This window comes from Sphaerodactylus townsendi, linkage group LG08, assembly GCF_021028975.2.
Source record: "Sphaerodactylus townsendi isolate TG3544 linkage group LG08, MPM_Stown_v2.3, whole genome shotgun sequence".
NCBI lineage: Eukaryota > Metazoa > Chordata > Lepidosauria > Squamata > Sphaerodactylidae > Sphaerodactylus > Sphaerodactylus townsendi.
In genome coordinates, this window is record NC_059432.1 from 64,956,661 (window position 1) to 64,975,970 (window position 19,310).

Sequence of the window (19,310 nt, forward strand, 5' to 3'; positions counted from 1 at the left end):
CTTGGACCTCTCTCTTAGCCTAAGCTACCAAATAGTGGTGTTGTGAAGATAAAGTGGGGGAGAAGTGGACAATGTAAGCCACTTTGGGTCCACATTAGGGAGAAAGTGGGGTATAAATGAAGTAAACAAACCATGTCCTGAGGTGGGGCAGCTGCCAGTGCTCAGGCCTTTGGTGGCCACTGCTACCACCTCTGCCCTTGCTTGCCCATCCATCCCCCATGCTCCCAGCCACATGCACTGCCCAGCACTGTTGTGGGAGGAGCATATATGGTTGGAAATGCAGACAGAGTGAGGGCTTGTGAGTGGGGGAAAGATGCGTGGGTGGATGGGGGAAGGGAAATGTGGATGAATGGGAACAGCTATGAGCAGGGTGTGCAGTGACAAGGAATGGGGCCCTTGACATTCTGCCCATGGCTCCTAAAAGCTGGAATTGAGCTGCCCTGATGAATCTAACACATGGAATATGGGGAAATGTCATGACCTGGCTGCTCCTCCTGACTCCACATAGGTTGGTGACCTCATGAAAGTTTGAGTAGTGTTTGCTTGGATCACCACTGGGGATTATGGTGTCGTAAGAAGATCATGGTTCTCCACCCTGCTCCCTGATTCTTGACATCAGGCTGATGACTGTCCATCCTGTGGCTGGAGCACAGTCATTTCCCCCACCATTGCTTTTCTTGCTTGCTCTGAACCCCGGGCCTGATGTTTGTGAGAAAACTTTGTCCCTGTACTGCTGCCGACTCTGTTTCCTCACATACAGGGCATGACACTTGGTCTCTTCAATCATCTCCAGTAAGCTGCTGCCGATCAATGCCTTCCCGCCATCTCTAGTACGCTAGAGATAATGGCTGGTTAATTGCTAACATCCTGGCACTATTTCCATTAGTGGAGAAGGGGGATGGGTCAGATCAGAAGAACTTCTTCCTGCACATGCCCTCCCCTCCTGCCCTCATTTTTAGGCCACACTTACCTAGTAGTCTCTGTATAACATAACAAAGAGGTTAATGATGCTGAGAGGATCTGGGCAAGGAGGGGGTATTCTGAGGACTCTGTGTGAATTAGGACCAAAACCTGGTGCTAGACAGGTCCAAATGCTCTGCTCAGCCTGGGGGTTGTCTGATTTCTGGTATCTACTTCCTGCTGCTCCTCAGGGTCAGTTATTCAGCTATCTCTGGAATGATCTGTATGGGCAGCACACTTCCAGGAGGGATAAAGGGCATTTGACTCCTGGACCCATTTTTCACAAATATGTATTCAGAGTCTTAAAGAATATATTTTAAAATGCCGATAGGCAGCCTTTGACCCAGACTGTCCCTTAGATCGTCACGCAGAATATTCTAGGCTTCCCACTGCCCTGAATCTCAAGGCTCTTTGTTTCGAGACCAGCTCTTTTTGACCAGTGGTCCTCAGAACAATCACAGCTGCCGTGTCAGAACAGCTGCCCTTTGTGGGAGAAGGGAGGCCAGGAAAGAGACTGGATCACATGCCTGCTCCTGAATCAGCGGGACTGATCCCTCCTCCCCCACTGCAGTAGCCATCACCATCAACTGCCCCCCAGGAGAGGACAAGGAGACGAAGGCAAGGCAGGCTGAGGAAATAGTATCACACAGTTGTCCCTGGCTTAGCTGCTCCAATCCCTCTACCACTGGAGCAGCCAGGGGTGTTTGGTGTCTGTTTGGTTGAATTCAGCATTTTGAGATGATGTTTTTCTACCTGATTCTCCCCACCCTCCCATCTCATGGGCCAGTTTGTTTGGTCGCTTGACTTTTTTACATTTAGTCTTTAGAACAGATTTGTGTTTTACTTATTTATTTGGATAATTATTCCCTGTTTCTCTTCCCAGGGACTTAACTCATTATTTCCTCTTGCATTTTATTTTCACAACAACAGCCCAGTGAGGTAGGTTAGGCTGAAAAAGAGAGACTGGTCCAAGGTCACCAAGCTTCCTGACCCCTGTGGTGATTTAAACCTGGGTCTCCCAGATCCTAGTCCAACACTAACCACTACACTGCTTCTTCAGCCAAAAAGTGGGATTGGAATATTAATCTGAAAATAAATCACTATGTAAAGATGAAAAGTACCAAGATGTGACCAGTTTGGAGACTATGCAGGGCCTGTCTGAATATCTGGCATTCCAGTGTGCCTGGCATTTCAAGTGGAACTTTTTGGTATATGTTCACCTCTTACTTTGGAACAGAGTATTTCTAACAGTTTCAAACCTACCCCAGCAATTATGCTCATAATTTTGGCTGTGTTTGCCACATCATTATACCTGTTGGCAAGTGGCAACCCCTGCATTAGTGTTCTGAGTAACGGTTCTGTCCTACGTCTCAGCAGTGGGTGTTAATGACTAGATCTGAGAATAATGTTGCTGGTCCTGAGACCATCTTGAAAGCAGCAAAACTGGATCAGCCGCAAACAAATGTCAAAGTTTCTACATGCTTGAGGGGCTCCTAAGATGTGCAGAAAAATATGAGGTCATTAAGTTACAAATTAACTAATTTTTTTTTTAATCCCTCAAAAAGCAGTCTGATAAGGACTGGATGTGCTCCAGCATATTTTGAGATAGTGGAGAGCCACATCAAGGGGAAAAGTGGGGAGGATAAATTTGCCTGATCAAGTCCCGGGGAACTCAGAGAATTTGGGAGGGGGAAATTGGGTTATCTTTCCAGACTATCCTCTCGTCCACCCAGCAATTTTTGTATCCCCCTCCAGCTTGTTTAATCTGAAATGGGATTCACTTTTTGTATAATAGCATCAAAGTTGATCCATGTTTGATTTTCTGTTCTGAATTTCCCCAAACTCTCCTCTCCTATGCTGCATTCCACTTAATAGATCTGTACATTATTGCCTCTTTTCTTCAGGGGCCTTCTGTTGCTGGTAGAAAGTGCCCTCAAGCTGCAGGTGACTTATGGCAACCCTGTGTGGTTTTTAAGGCAGGAGACATTCAGAGGTGGTTTGCCACAGCCTGCCTCTGCCTTGCTACCCCGGACTTCCTTGGTGGTCTCCCATGATCCAAATACTCATCAGAGCTTGCCCTGCTTAGCTTCTGAGATCTGATGAAATCAGGCACGCCTGGGCTATCCAGGGCAGGGACCATGTATTTTATTGCATTTCGTTCTTTTTTCTATTCAAAGTACAGGTTTTTATCAGGAGTTTAGTAAATGTTCCGCCTTTTCTTGTGGTTTGTGTACTTTTCCTATCAGCTTTATATCTGGAGTAAATACAATACACATTCTTTATTGATTCATTCAAGTCATTAAGGGAGAAGTTACTCTGTTCTTGAAAGATTTTTTTCACTCATTTATGTAGCTCTTGATTTGTTTTGGTTGTTCCTGAGCTATCCTGTGTGTGTAGTTTTCGAACTGCACATAAATTTCTAAACAAACTAGGAAATATTTAGATTACAACAATAAAGATAAGGCTGAGAATGCTACGTTTTTACCGCGGAAAGAGGGAAGGAAATCAGCATCTTCAGAGCAAGGGACTGAGGAGGGGCATGGTGAGAAATTTTAAAAGCATTATTATAAAAATAGGGAACAGCTGGTTTCTTAGCAACAGGAATAAGATACTTCTAAACTGTAGTAAATCTGACTATAGAACCAGCTGATTTGAAATTATATAGAATTTCTTTTTATGAGATGTTTACAAAGAAGTGTTGAGTAAGTGTCTGTCAGAGACTATTTTGGTTTGGAGAGTCCTGCCTTTAGCAAAGCAGTAAGAGTGAGAGAGTTACACAGGAATCAGTGATTAGGAAACACGCCCGGCTGAACTGACTTCAACCTCTATGCTTCCTGCTCTCCCAGAGTATTTGCCTTCCAGGAGCATAACTTCTCTTAGCCTTGCAAATTGTTGCCGTGCACCAGGTTGCTGCCTCATGGCTTATTTCTTGGCTAATACGCTGAGCTATAAATACCGTCTAGGGTGGAAAACTCTCTTAAGGCTCTGACCAAAGAGCTGGGTGGGGGTGGAAGAAAGCTGTGGCCACTGGGTATGTGCAGTCCACAACAAGAACCAGGGAAGCATGGAGGAGGAGTGGAAGTGCCCCTTGCCAGAGCCGGGTTGTGACAAGATGAGGCAGCAGTCCCTGTAAATGCAAAAGAAGCTGGGTCCAGCAGGTGAGGGGGTTCTGTTTTTGTTGCTTCATTTGAAGTCTGTTTCTACTGCTGCAGGTCGCAATGAACCTCTAAAGAAGGAGCGCCCCAAGTGGAAGAGTGATTACCCAATGACAGATGGCCAGCTGCGAAGCAAGAGGGATGAGTTCTGGGACACAGCACCGGCCTTCGAAGGCCGCAAGGAGATCTGGGATGCCCTCAAAGCTGCCGCCTATGCTGTGGAAGCAAACGACCATGGGCTAGCTCAGGCCATTATCGATGGTGCTGGTGTTACCCTGCCACATGGTATGTTGGGTGAAACAAAGTTGAGTCTTTCTACCCCTGTCTCCAGTTCCCAGCAGAAACACTGTCTTATGTTGTGGATTTTTTTTATGGCTACACCATCCTCTTCTGCTGCAGTAATCAAACAATATATGTACAAAAATGCAATTTATGTGTGTAACAAATGAATGTTTGCCACTGTGAATATTATAGAGGTGCCAAAGGTGATAATGGTAGGATTGGGCATGCCTTCTTACCATGTGTACAAAATTCACGTAATGGGCTTAAGTCTTGAACATCCAGAACTATTCAAATCTTTTGTGGGGCTACACACATTTTTTTCTTGGAACAAAGACCACTGGGAACTGGGCAGACAGCAAGAGGTTCATACGTGCTTGTCAGTATCCAAAGGAAAACTAAGTATGGTGAGCTTCGTTCTATCCTTGCAGTGTGGGATGAACCATGCTGAAAAGTTTTATAGTGGCTGTTCTGAGCATGGGTTGAACGGAACTTCCAAATATGACAGAACAAGGCTGTTCAGCCTCTTCATGTTGCCCCCCAGACTCCAACTGCAGGGTAACATGACTTTGAGAAGTTCCCAGGAACATGAGGGGGGCACATATGGGGAACTTTCTTTTCTAGTCCTAGGAAACCAGTCTAGACATTTTTGCACTCACTTCATGCTGAGAGGAGACAATTGGAATGGGAGATTGAACAGTCTCATATTCATTCATTCAAAAAGAAGGGTAAGCGGAACAGGGGGAGTCATTCAGTGGGGTAACCGGTGGACTTCCCCTAACTTAGGGGGCATCCAAAGGCTGGGAGCCGGGGATGGTCTGGGGCTGCATGATAAGATAGGGGAATATCAGAGAAAAAGAGTTGGAAGGAATTTAGGGCACGTGGTTAGTGAGGTCATCATGAAAGAGACCAAGATTTGGAGAGAAAAATGAAAAGTTTATATTTTGTAGAATTTAACTGTGTCTTAAATAGGCCTGTGGAAAAGCCTACTTGTTTCCCAAGCCTCTCATGCCCTCTACTGGTTTCTTAACTCTCCTGCAGGTTCCCTCACTGAGTGCTATGATGAATTGGGGAACCGGTACCAGCTCCCTGTTTATTGCTTGGCTCCGCCTGTCAACCTGATTATGGAGAGGAGCGAGGAGGAGGGCGTGGAGCCCCCTGAGCCAGCACCCAACACCCGGCGTGAGTTCCCTCTCAAAGTGCGCCTCTCAACCGGCAAGGACTTGCGCCTGAGTGCCAGCATGACTGACACTATTGGGCAGCTCAAAAAGCAGCTCTTTGCCCAGGAGGCACTGGAGCCTTCCTGGCAGCGTTGGTTTTTTTCTGGGAAGCTCCTGACAGACCGGACCCGCCTGCAGGAAACCAAAATCCAGAAGGACTTTGTCATTCAAGTAATCATCAATCAGCCGCCTGCACCAAGGAACTGAATTGGAGGTGGCTGGCACAGGGCCCGTTTTGTGGACCAGAGGCTGAGCTGGAGTCCATGAGCACGAGGCTGTTCTTGTGGCTGGGGAAAGCAAATGGTGTCCTCTGAGCCGTGGCTGGAAGGTTTTATAGTGGCCCTTGGAGAATGGCAAGTGCTCACTTGCTGCAGGGCACAGATAAGGGGTAGCAAACAGCATAGGTGGGTGGTTGTGAAGGTGGATTCTTCCCATGCTTTGCCTCTCTTGACCCTTAGGACCATTTTTTTACCACCCCATACCTCAAAGAATTGGATTTGTTTCCTTTATCCCCCCTTTCTAGGCTGGTATTGAAACACATGCCTTTCTCCTCTTCTTCTGGGCTTATAAGCCTATGTGAAAGACTGTGGGTTTAGTCCCTTCAGGGACCAAGCATAGATTTTGCTGCTTGGGCATCAAGAAGTTTTTCTAGGGAGCTTGAGACCAAAGCACCACCCACAAAAAGGCCCGTGCTGGGTACAAGACCAGAATACCTTGTCAAATACTGTGCTGTATCTGGTTCCCAATTTCTTGTCCCAATATCTAGTCCAGTGAATGAGGCCTCAGTAATGCTGAGACTGGTCCTATTTGCACAGTCTCCTGTGACGAGCCAATGGGACAGTTGTGTATTCTGGATATATAGGCAGCCCTTCAGCTAGATGGGGGAAATGGAGGATTGTTCCTGTATGTATAGGTCTCAGTGTAATTTATCAATAAAACCTTTTCCAACTAGCCCTGAGCCTGTCCTGTTGCCCTGATTCAGCCTGACCTTGGTTTTGTTTCTTAAGAAAGTTTTACACTATTTCCTTAATTCTGGATAGCATTCAAATGCTTAATTGGAATGAGCAGGCTTGTGTTCGGAAAAACCTAGCCCTTGTGACAAAGGCACCTCGTGCTGCTAACGGGGAAGTGGGCAATTTGTAAGAGAAGAGTTAGGTAGGAACATGAAATTGCTGTGAAATGCAAAACTTTGGTTTGGGGTGGAGCTAGAAATTATTTAGAAATAAGGGGAGGGGGCTTATAAAAGAGGATCAGTGGATAAGAAGTAAGCTTTCTTACATTCATTGATCTTCTGTATAAATAATTGCTCACTTCCAGCTTCATAGCTCTGCTGAAGAAGAGAAAATGAGGCAGAAAGACAGCTTTAGCAGCAGAGGAATTGTTAAAGGAATTAAACACAATAACCTTCTGAGATGGACACCCCCCAACCCTCCTTTCTTATCATCTTCAGGCAGGGGACCACAGACTGACTTATCCTGTCAGTTTCCCCCCCATCTTTTCCCTTTCAGGGACTGAGGTGCTTCAGAAAATGGTAGTGTTTGGTTGAAAGCACTTCCCCTCAGCCATATAACACACCCAGAAGGCAAAGAATACCCATTGACTTTTATTCTTTTTCAGGTACATCCCTCACTAAGACACTATAAAATAAATACTTGAGGCAGATTTAAAACTTAAACAGATTAAAGATTTATCAACAGATAGAGGAGATGGGAAAGGAGGAATAGTAATTTGGAGATGGATTTTGATGAGGCAAATAAGGCAGGAGGCAGTATATATATACACACACACACTGTACACAAAAGGTTGGCATAAAGGTTCAGAGATGTTTCACAGATCGGACAGTTCCTTTAACTTTACAGGTAGTTCTGGCTTTTGACTTTTGCACATACAGGGTCCTAACACTGGCTTGGTACTTATACACAGTACCCTCACACATTCCACAGTTAGGAATGACCCTCAAAATATGAACTCTCTACTGAGGTCAACCAAAGCAATACCCAATACCCCAGACTCACTGGTATACAGGGATTCTTCTCTCACTAGAAGAAATTCTTACCCCAGTTTATTATGGTCCCACAGCTTAGCCCTTCAATAAACCCTTTCATGAGTATATATTTGCTTTCACCCAGCACTCAGGCTGATAACAGAAGCAGTTACACACTTTGACTGACTACTTCCTTCAGTTAAAGCAGACAGCACTTAACAGCAGGAACGCTCCAGACCATGAAGACTCACAGATTCTTCTGACAGGGAGTTAACCTCCTTTGCATCATACAGTTACTTAGTCAATCAGAGTGCAGGAGGCCACAGCCAATCAGGTGGCTTTTCTGTTCCTAGCCTTTCAGCCTCACTCTGACTGTAAACAGTAAGTTGTTTTAGACAAAAATACACTTTTAAAAATCATATTTCCTTGCAGTCCATCATATGTCTCACCCTTTGAAATCATTGCAGTAGGTCTGGCTTTTCATGCCTCCTCTTAGCAACAAGTGAGGTCTCCAATAACATTTACCCTTTGCGCATTGTTATCTTAAACACATTAACACATTGGGCATTACCTTATATACTTTTTGCATTTACCTTAACATTCTTATAATTCAAAATACATCAGTAGATACACAGCACTTTTACTCAATGCTCACCACATTACAGGATTACCTTAAATACTAACTCAGGTAAGTTTATCAGTTCACGTTTACAGTTTTTACCTTCCGTTTGTCCTAGAAAGTGCATCTGCGATTACATTGTCCTTGCCTTTGATGTGCATCACATCAAAAGCTGTAATCCTGCAACTGCAGACCCCTTCTGATCAGTTTGCTGCTTGTGCACTTTACCTGGTTCAGACATTTCAAAGGCGAAGGATTAGTACACAGAGTACATTTCCTTCCCCAAAAGGTAAGGTTTTAATTTACCCACCGCCCATACTATTGCCAGATGCTTGATGTCTGAGAGATGTCGCTCTCTTATCTGCCAGTTTACAGCTCAGATAGAGAACAGGAAGTTGAGCTCCATCCTCTCCCTCCTTGGCTTAGCATGGCTCCGATGCCAATGTTAGAGGCATCTGTGAACAACATAAAGGGGTTCTCAAAATCAGGTGCCCTTAAAACTTGTACCATAGTAAGTACTTACTGAAATGTGTCAAAAGCAGTCTGGCACTCTGGTGCCCACAACACTTTATTTGGTACAGCTTTTTTTGTTAGCTCACATAAGGGTGCTGTGATGGTGCTAAACTCAGGTATATACTTCCGGTCGTACCCAACTCCCCGATGAATGCTCTTATTTGCTTTTTTGTGGTGGGCCAGGGCCATCCTGAATTGCTTGCACCCCTGTCCAGTCTGGTTATATTTGCCTTCCAGTATGTGTCCCAGAAATTTCACCTGGTGCATACCTATTTGACACTTGGAGGCTTTCACTGTTAGCTCTCTTTCCAAGAGTAGCCAACTAAAAAGTCCACAATCAGGGGCACAGGCCAAAGCCTCCCATTGCTGCTGCTACCCAGCAAATGGCAGAGTGCCTTGGAATATGGCGGTCTTATTCAGACCTGCCAATTACAAAGACTGGCTTGTTTATATAAAAACTGGATATTGTAGGCTGGTGTAGTGATAGGTCCATTACCATGGGTCTTCTGAAACAGGGCTGGTGATAACAGTATCTGTGACTTGGGACCCATTGAAATGTGGTCCAAGATACATTTGAATACATTGGCTTCCTTCCTTCCTCCTTTTCCAAACATGGAGCCTTGTTTGACTACATAGGTTCATTCAGGTCTATATCTTTATGGAAGCTGCTACTAGTCTGGAAAGATAACCTTAAACGATTAATTCTTTAACTGGTCATTAGAAAATAGGACCTTTACCATGTTCTTTGGAGGGGCACCCAGGAATTACTTCAGTGGCTGTGCTGTCATAGTACAATTTGGGGGTAGTGAGACTGTGAGAGACAGAGCAGTGTGACCATCACCACAAATAGCTCCCAGCTCAGCCCTCTTGTTGTCATTCCCCTGCCCCCAGTTCACCCAATGTTATTCAAAGTGTTCCAAGCTTTCTGTTCCAGGCTTTGTGCCTAAGTTAGCAGCTTGGCAGCTTGGTAAGTTAGCACGCAGCACCCATACCAATGGGCCAAAAATGTAAAATGTAGCTAGGGGATGGCAATGCGTTTGGGAAAAGTGCTGTAAGCCATTTTAAGACCAAAGGATAGAGCAGGATATAAATCAAAGGAGTAATATTCCACTTCTCATATCAGGGAATATGGTAGGGGGAACAGAGGGACACTTAAACAAAGCCATTGAGGGCATTTAGAATAATATTACCAGGTGGCCCTTTCTTGAGAGGGTTGCGCGTGATGCTAGGATTTCAGGATTTTCACATGATGGCTATCTCTTCATATCTGAATAAAGCATAGATATCCTTGTTTCAGATGCTTCAGTTCTTAACATTTCAAAATATTGGGACCTTTTGAGGCAGAGTGTCAGTGTGCTTATGGGTTTGTGGTGTGTGTGTATGTCTGTATGAATGACAGATAAATCTACCAAGAATAGTAATGACTGACGGCGCAGTACCTGGGCAGAAAGCCACAATTCCTGTCCCCATCCTGAACTGGAGAGGGGGAGCAGCCTATGTGGAATTGATGGCACTTTAAGCCAACATTCTGTCCTGCCTTTCTCCCTACTCACCATGCAAGTGCGGGTAGGAGATCCTTGTGTGTCTCCCTTTGGGGATGGGGGTTCTTTAAGCAGGAACTGACCACTTTAGGAAGGTGACTTCTGGGCAGCTGGACAAGGAAAGAACGTGACAGGCTGAACTCATGACAAAGGCTTGTGAGGGGAGGGAAGTAGGGATGTCACTTTAGACAGAACTGTTCATCAGATCTTTATAGCAGTAGCTGCAACAGAACTGAGTCAGAACCAGTGAGTACTGTATAAGGACTGAGCAGATGGCTGAGCCAGGATTTCAAAGCTGTCAGGACGGTTCACAACTCCATGACAATACAGAAAAGATGGCTGGTGATGATCAGGGACTGAAGTGGGCAACTGAACTGATTGAACAGAAGCTAGCTCTTGAAGAGCAAGAGGTCAGTTTCCAGGGGACAAGTAGGGGTAGTTTGCTGGGAGACCAAAAGCTAGACTCGGTTACATGAGGAGTGACTGTGTAGTTTCCCTGACAATGCTGGAAGGGGCCACCATAGTGTGAAGTAATAGGAATCAGCCTCTTCAGGCAACAGAGTCCACAGCAGATGCCAAGGAAAGAAAAGGTAAGTTGTCAAGACATCAGCATTTTCTCATCTTCTGCATGTTTCATCCAGAAACACTGCTCCCATCCCCCTGCAAAGCTGCCAGAAATGGCACAGATGGACTCTCCTCAGCTGAAAGACGAAAAGCAGCGTGGACCTATCAGCAAAGACGTTGAGGGGCTAAAGGTCAGAGGGACTTGGACCTTCCGCATGCCTTTTAAAGCTTATTCTGTTGCTTTAAATATGAATTCATTTTACTAGAAGTAGTTTCCAGAACTTAATCTACTGGGTAAAAGCATTCAGTATATGTTTTATGTTTTCTTCACATGGCTGAATGACATAAATTCTCTCATGCTAATAATCCTTATAGTACTCCATTAGACACTGAAAGGAACTATATTTTATAGGTATCAAATACTGGGTTGGTTTCTGCCTTCCATCTCTCTCTCTCTCTCTCTCTCTCTCTCTCTCTCTCTCTCTGTATGTGTGCGTGTGTACATGAGCTATGGCATTTTAGAAAGGCATGGCTTTAATCTGAAATGTGATATTCCCCCTTTGCCCAGGATTGTAAACAGCGCTGCTCCTCTTTGATACTGATTTGATTATAGTGTCCTGCTTGTACTTATCTGGTACCAAATAAAACTGTTCCAAATAGCGAGTTTTCCCTTTCATTTTTATCATCCGCACCCAAGTTTCCCCAGCTCTGGCTGTTTGCACATCCACATCCCTGAGACCAGGTTGTCTTTCTCCTGCAGGTTCCATCCCTCTTCTTTGACCCTAAATTTCTAGGCATCATAACTCCAAAGACTGTTTGTCCAGAGGTGACTAATTCAATTCAGGCCAGCTGCTCCCAGAAACATACAGCACCAGTTCTGACCGTTCGTTCTGTAAGGAAAAGGACTGAGGATGGGAATGGAAGATGGCACCAATTAATAGATTTTATTTTATTAGATTTATATCCCACCCTTTCATTACCATTGTCAGGCTCAGAGTGGCTAATACCCTCAGTTAAAATACAAATACCCTCAGTTAAAATACATAATATAGATGATACAATTAAAATGTTAGCAAATTTATAAAAATCTACTTGGTGCTCTATCAAAATTCCATTGGATAAGTGAAGGAAGTTACAAGTATCAGTGAAGGAAAGTAACAATAATTAAGACAAACCAAAAATCAGCCAAGTGACGATAGAGGTAGGGGGCCAGCTAAGATATAATCTTCACTGCCTCAACCATAGGCCTGGCAGAATATCTTGATCTTGAAAGTCCTGTGGACTTGAGCAGATCTAATTCAGCGTTCCATCAGGGGTGAGAGCTAAAAAGGCTCTGGTTCTGGTTGAGGACAGCTGGATGTCTCTAAGGCCACAAAAGAGTTCCTGTTCTACAACATATGTTGTCATCTATTCCAGTAGAGATTCCCAGTGGTTTTGACTCCAAGCAGTTCCATTGCTCTTGGTGGACTGTTCCTTGAATCACCCTGAATGGCAGTCCCTTTGTATTCCTATTTATACAATAAAGGTAAAGATAAAGTTTTCCTTTCAGTTGTGTCTGACCCTGGGGTACCACTGCGAGCAGTTAGCCAGTGATGCAGTTAGATGTTTTAAAGTCTGTGGATTCAGTGGTCTTACACTCTCTACCCTGGCAATGATGGTGTTGATTTACTCAAACCCCCCCCCCTTTTGAATCCATGTCTTGAGGCCCTGGACTTTCATCCCAAAGTCAAACTCTGATTGTACCATGGTTTTCAACATCCTTTATGTTTGGTGAGATGTTGTGTTCTTGATCTTAACACAACTGTACATTAAAGGACAGCTACACAAACTGAATAAACAGCCTGCCAATGACCTTCTCCACTGGCTCATTAGTATCATTCTCTTGTATGGGCAGCTAAGGGAGAGTACAGCAGTGCTAACACTAGGCACACTGATAATTTTTGATTTTGTTCTGCACTAATCAAACCTCACCTGGGGTAACGTGTCCAGTTCTGTCCATCACAGTTTGAAAAGAACATCAACAAACTAGACTACATCCAGGGGAGGATTATCAGGATGGCAAAGGGGTCTGGAAACCAAACCCTGTGAGGCAAAATGGAAAGAACTGAGTATGGGAGGACATAATGATTGCCTTTAAATATCTGAAGGACTGGCATGTAAAGGATAAATCATCTTGTTCCCGGGGCAGGATTAGAATTAATGGGTAAAATTACAAGGAAGTAGATTTGGGGTAAATCTTAAGGGAAATTTCCTAATAATAAGAACAGTGGAGCAGACTGCCTCAGGAGTGGTGGAGGCTCTTTCATAGGAGGTCTTTAAATAAAGGCTAGATTACCATCTGTTGCAGTTGCTATAGTTGTGTATTCTGGCAATGAGCAGGACATTGGATTAGGTCACTTTCAAAGCCCTGTCCAACTGTATGAGCCCTTCCCTCCCCTCCCCTTTCCCTAGGGCTATGCAAATTAGTATGGGAATTAAGACGGTCTCTCTATGGGTAAAATAAAATAAATTATCTAGTCAGCTATGTTATTAAATTTGGTATTGCGATAAGTAGAACACATTGTAGGAAGTAAACAAAACAAAAAATAAGCCCTTTGATCAGCATGTCCTTGGCCATAACTGGAGAGCAAAACAAACAGGGATTTGCAATTACAGGGTGAAGAGACAAGAATCCGTTAATAAGCCAGAGAATTCTTCACACATCCCTTTCCCCTTCTCTCCCCTGCTTTTCCTTGCTCTTTATCCCCTGCCTTCTGTCCTCTACAGGGCCAGGAGAGGGTCCGGAAGAGTTCTGTGGACCTAAGGCGAGAGATCATTGAAGTTGGTGGCACTCAGTATCTCTTTGAGCTTCGCAAAAAACCCAAAAAGAAAGAAGAGAAGAAACCAGAGCCTGAGCCGGAGGAGATTGTATGGAAAATTACATTGTCGGGGTTGGGAGGGTGGAGTTCTAGGGAAACAGTAGTGAGAGCCCAGAATTCATCTGAAAGTGCATTTAGGAAGCTGACTGAAGCAAGACAGCAAGGAACCAGCTTGTTCTCCAAAGGTGGAGGCCTCTAGATGCATGCTATTCCTATGAAGGGCAATGTCTGCCACAAGTGCTTAGAACTCTGGGAAGGGGTTGGGAATAGTGTGTCAGGGTTTGAGGTTTTCCTCTTAACTTTTTAAAAAAATTGCTATGCTTTTTGAGCCTTTAGAACACTCATTGAACCATCAATGCTTCCCTGCAGACAGGTCCTGTGGCAGAAGAGGACTTCTTGAAAGCTGCTGTACAGGGCAAGGTGCATGTTGTGGAGAAATTCCTGGCAGATGGGGGCTCTCCGGACACCAGTGATGAGGTAGTACAATGCTCAAGGAATGGCATTCTTAATTATCTTTCCTGTGATTTCTATTTATTGCTGTTTTCTCTAGTTATGGATTAGAATGTGGCACCCATTTAGCAGTGTGGTAGCCATCTCTGCAGAGTTTTGGGCAGGACAGTAAAGAAAACTGAAAATACTTAGAGTTCAAAGAGTACAAGTCTTGACACATGGTTAGTAGAGTCTTTGTTAAGTGTAAGAATATGTGGAACTGCCTTATACCGAATCAGACCACTTGCACATCTAGCACATGATATTGTTTCTTCAAGGTCCCAGGTATCAAAACATCTTTTCTAACACCTTGACCTGAGACTTTTAATTGGAGATACTGGGGACTGAATTTGGGATCTTCTGCATATACAATATATAGTCCACTACTAAGCTTTCTTTTTCTTTTTGAGAAGGGGGTACTGCAGAATCTATTTTTAAATCTGAGAAATAACTCCTCAGTTTTGCATGAAGGTACATTGGGGTGAGTTGTCTGAAAGACTACCAATATGAAGACCAGGTGACTTCTTGAAACAACTCTGATGCCCCTTCTGTACATGCAGAATAATGCACTTTAAAACTATTTTGCAGATGGATTTTACTGTGCGAAATACCAAAATCCACTTGCAAACGATTGTGAAAGTGGATTGAAAGTGCATTATTCTACGTGTGTGGAAGGGGCCTGTCCTTTATAATCTCTGAATCATACATGCCCATTTATTGTAAGAAGTAGATAACTGGGGCCATCGGTACAACCCCATGAAGTCTAAGAAAACGAAAAACCCAGTTCCTCAGTATATATGCTGAACATGAAAGAGACTTCACAAAATTCCTTTCAGCAATGTATGGAAAGTTTAATAAATGCTAGATTAGTGGTGCGGTGGTAGGCAATGGGGAGATATATGGAGCTTTAAAGAAAAATACCTTTGGTCATAGATAATTGGTATAGAACCTCCTTTCTTTTACTGCATCCTTTGCTTGAGACTTCCTTTTTCTCTTTCAACAAGTTCCGTAGGACAGCTTTACATCGTGCCTCACTTGAGGGATACACAGAGATAGTGGAGAAGCTTTTGGCCCGTGGCGCCACTGTTGACTTCAGAGATCGAGTAAGATCTACCCCCTCATATTCTTCCATGAACATGCTTACTTTTGTCTCAATCATTCTGCAGTTTCAGCCATGTCTCCTTTCTGCTGTCTACCATTGTTGGTGTCTTGTCTAAGGACCTTTCTGCACAGCATAGGTAGAGTGGGTGACAGTCAGGATAAAGTACCCACTCTCCTGTTTATGCATACACATGCATCTGTGCAGACAGCGATTGAAGTCTGGGGAAACAATGCAGGCTGCTGTCACGCCTTTGCATGGAGGTGTGTCTTTCACAGGCAGGCACAAATGGACCCCCAAAGCCATGCTACTGTCTCGCGATGCCACGAGATGACCTTGTGACCCTGAGTGGCTACACAACTGCAAGGCAGGAAATTTTGAAAAAGGAAAGTGTGGCCGATTAAAGCGCCTCTTGCCCAGCTGTTTGTTTGCTAGTGGCTGCAACCTGGGATATTAAAAAAGAATTGTGCATAGTGCGATTCTCAAAAAACCCAGTTCGGGGGAACTAACATGGGGCAGCCTTGCTTTAGGGGTGGGATCCATGCAAAGTACCCCCCACCCCAATGGGTTTTTTACCATCCGTAGCCCGGGTTTATCGGCCCATACGGAAGGGGCCAGAGTCTCAAGGGGAAAAAATCATTGGGTTGTCTAGGTATCAAAAATGGCTTTGAATCTTTCAACAAATTCATGTGCAGTTAGGAGGTGCAGGCACATGAAAATACAAAAGAAAACTCCAAGGATGGATGAAGGTTAGCATAGGTGAAAGGTGGAGTGGGTCTCCCTGTTGACAGATGTGTTCTGCTGACAGCTAGATGCAACTGCTATGCATTGGGCCTGTCGTGGTGGACATCTTGATGTGGTAAAACTCTTGCAAGAGAAAGGAGCCAGTTTCAATGTTAAGGACAAGGTAAGTGAAGGAGTGAGGATTCCAGGAACTGCTGCATGAAAACTTTGGTGAAAGAATAGCATTGTGGTAAAAAAGGAGATCAGCTGTTGGGGAAGTGGGTGAACTTTGTGTGAAAGCCAGAGGGGGAGGGGGTGCATGCTCCTGTGGGGGTGTGGCGAGGGCGTTCCGGGGGTGTTCCAGGGTGGGATGGGGCAGAGGACGCACCAGTGCACCAGGCGCTTTCCCCCCTTGCTACACCTCTGGTGAAAGTATTGGGGCAAAGGTGATTTTAGAAGAGAAATTGTGGTTGCATTAGGGTAATAGAAATATAGGGCATTCTGATGGGTAGGACTGAATTAAAATAAAATGTTTCTTCCTTCTGGCTTCCATCCTTCTATATTTTCTCAAACTCAGCTTCTCAGCACTCCTCTGCATGTGGCAACCCGCTCTGGTGTAACTGAGATTGTGGAACACCTGATTAACAATGGAGCAGATATCAACTTTAGGGATCGAGTAAGATAACATTTTTGAAAAAACAAGTGTGTGTGTCTTTTATTGAAATGACTATAGTTCACCTCACTCTAATCAATGATTTACAGTGGGTAACAGAAGTGTTGCATCAGCAAATGAGGTCCTGTCTGTGAAAGTTGTTGAAGCAACAAAATGAAGGGGAATATAAATATGATACTAGCAGTATAGCAATTTAAAATGCAAAAGCCCTTATCATGCCTTACTAAGTTCAGTTCCTAAATGTGCTTGACCCTCCTCTTTTCAGGAAGTGGTTGAGTTGTTTCAGAACCCTTTCATACCACTCTAGTAATTTCCAGCCAACCAAGGATGCACTGAGTGATCCACCTGGATGCTCCAGCTCATGGAGCCAGCATCCTCTGCCCCAACAATGGTGAAACTGCAGCCCTTCCTATCACGGACAGCCAGAAAGATTCTGTTCAGCCAGACTGACTGAAACCGTTCAGGGTTGGTTTTGGCCTCCAAAGTTATATTCAGTGTATCCAGACTGTGCCAAGACTTGAGAGAGCTGAACTGGATGGTTTTCTCTGGCTGCTAAAGCTTCACCTGTTCTTAGATCAGTATTATGCACTTAGTTCTGATTTCTTATTCCAGTCTGTCCTTACCTTCACAATGCGGTACTACTGTATCTGTTGCAGGAGGGAGACACTGCCCTGCATGATGCGGTTCGTCTTAATCGTTACAAAATCATTAAGTTGTTGACTCTGCATGGGGCAAACATGATGGCCAAAAACCTGGTGAGTATTGCCCTGTGATGACTTTAGCACAGGATAAAATTTTAATAATTTAGAAGGAATTTTCTTTCAGCAGTTCAGCTGCCAGCTTCAGGTAGCTCAGGTTGCAGCAGTTGCATGATACAAAGATACTTACCTTTCTTATCTGTCTCCTGCCACAGGCTGGGAAGACTCCTGCAAGTCTTGTGCAGCTATGGCAGAAAGATACACGGCATGTGTTGGAAAAGCAAAAGCCAGACACAGCAGAGATGCCATCATGAGGCAGAAGGAGAGGGGACGGGGAAGCCAGCTGGAACTCCAAGCAAGGATGATATTGGACGCCAAGAGGCTGCCTGTTGTTACTACCCAATTAAAAAAAGAAGTAAAATCTAATGTGGGTTCACCCACTATGTGAGAAGCAGAAATGCAATAGCTGGAAAATTCCCCATCACCATATTATCACCAGCTACACACGTGAATTTTGTGTTGTCATGCAGCTGTATATAACAGAAGCATGCTGTCAAGCAGAAAAGTTCCAGTCTTGTATCCATGGAATAAAATGAAGCTGCCTTACACCAACCCAGACATCTGGTCAGTTAAAGCCAGTGATGTTTGCTCTGATTGGCAGGAGCTCTTGATGGGCTCAGGTAAAGGTCTTTCACACCACCTCCTAGCCAATTATTTTACCTGCAGATGCCAAGGATTGAACCTGGGGCCAGTAGTATGAAAACTAGATAATCTGCCACTGAGCCACCACCCTTCCAGTGAGCTGAGTGATAGATAACACTCATGTGTCCCAGATGCATGATAAAAAAACAAGCCCACAAGACTTTACAGCAGTGATGGCGAACCTTTTTGAGACCGAATGCCCAAATTGCAACCTAAACTGCACTTACTTATCACAAAGTGCCAACCCGGCAATTTAACCTGAATGCTGAGGTTTTAGTTTAGAAAAAACCCGGTTGGCTCCCTCTTCCTCCGCCCCACCCGCTCGAGCAGGGGGCAGCCTGCTCTAGCCTGCAGCAAGTCCCGCACACACCGCTCTTTGCCTCTCTAGCATCTCTGCCTCCTCTGCACCCCCTCCCTCGGGAAGCAGCACAGGCACCAGGCCCGCCAGCCGAGTCCTCCCTGCTCACCACGGTGCACACACGTTGTGCTCAGTGGCCCATGCCAGCCTAGATGTGTGTGTGTGTGTCAGGGTGTGTGTGTGATTTTCCGCCCCCCACGTGATGAACTCTGTGCGCGTGCCCACAGAGAGGGCTCCGAGTGCCACCTCTGACACCCGTGCCATAGGTTCGCCATCACTGCCTTACAGTATGAAACTGTTTGTAGTATTCTGGGTCAGTGCTGTAAAAGCAAAGACTCCAGGCGTCTTCGATGAGTCTCCAGGTAACCTTCCACCAATGCAAACTGATCTGTAACTTAACCTCAGGCAGGCCTGATTGGTATCCTGTCCTTCACTCCATGCATGGTCCCTCTGGCACTGCTCATAGTGGGCTCCTTCTGCTTAGATTGTCCGAGCTACCCGCTTGAGGTACCCCTGCAACATTCACCCAAACCAGACCGTTATTGAATCTTTGTTGGTTGCTCTGGCTGGTGGCAGCTTCCCAGTGGCTCAGGAAAAGAACCTTCCACATCACCTTCTATCTACCTTGCCCTTTTGGATCTTCTGCATGCTAGGCAGGTGCAGGCATGGGTAAAATATGGTGCTCCTCTTTGGCGTTTTTCGAGCTTGAAAAAGCCAAAAAAAAAAAAAAGCAGAGGGATCGTTAAGTCCTGTCCACTGCATACCAATAGGAGACTAAAGTCTATTGCACACAACGGGCTTGCTTCCAAGCAAGGAGGCCCGGCAGAGGCAAAGTTGCCCGTACTCGAGAGAGGCCCTCTATCTCGCTCGCAGCT

At 44.9% G+C, this 19,310-nt stretch overlaps 2 protein-coding genes across 3 annotated transcripts in view; both read left to right on the forward strand.

The window, feature by feature from the left end:
* UBTD1 (ubiquitin domain containing 1) overlaps positions 1-6,565 on the forward strand; it is a 29,056-nt gene extending 22,491 nt beyond the window's left edge. The window contains exons 2-3 of the mRNA XM_048506314.1: positions 4,173-4,400; positions 5,436-6,565. Coding sequence (XP_048362271.1) covers positions 4,173-4,400; positions 5,436-5,821 — 614 coding nt within the window. The 3' untranslated portion in view covers positions 5,822-6,565. The remainder of the gene's footprint in view (positions 1-4,172; positions 4,401-5,435) is intronic.
* Positions 6,566-10,332: 3,767 nt separating this feature from the next.
* On the forward strand, positions 10,333-17,993 carry ANKRD2 (ankyrin repeat domain 2). 2 transcript variants are annotated; one of them, XM_048506309.1, is made up of 9 exons: positions 10,334-10,681; positions 10,913-11,026; positions 13,602-13,742; positions 14,063-14,170; positions 15,187-15,285; positions 16,090-16,188; positions 16,582-16,680; positions 17,334-17,432; positions 17,591-17,993. In XM_048506309.1, the coding sequence occupies exons 1-9, from the start codon at positions 10,544-10,546 to the stop codon at positions 17,687-17,689; spliced, it is 996 nt and encodes a 331-aa protein (XP_048362266.1). In that variant the 5' UTR covers positions 10,334-10,543; the 3' UTR covers positions 17,690-17,993. The 2 variants fall into 2 exon arrangements, with proteins under 2 accessions (XP_048362268.1, XP_048362266.1); XM_048506311.1 differs by lacking the exon at positions 10,913-11,026 and having other exon boundaries at positions 10,333-10,681.
* The last annotated feature ends 1,317 nt before the right edge of the window (positions 17,994-19,310 follow it).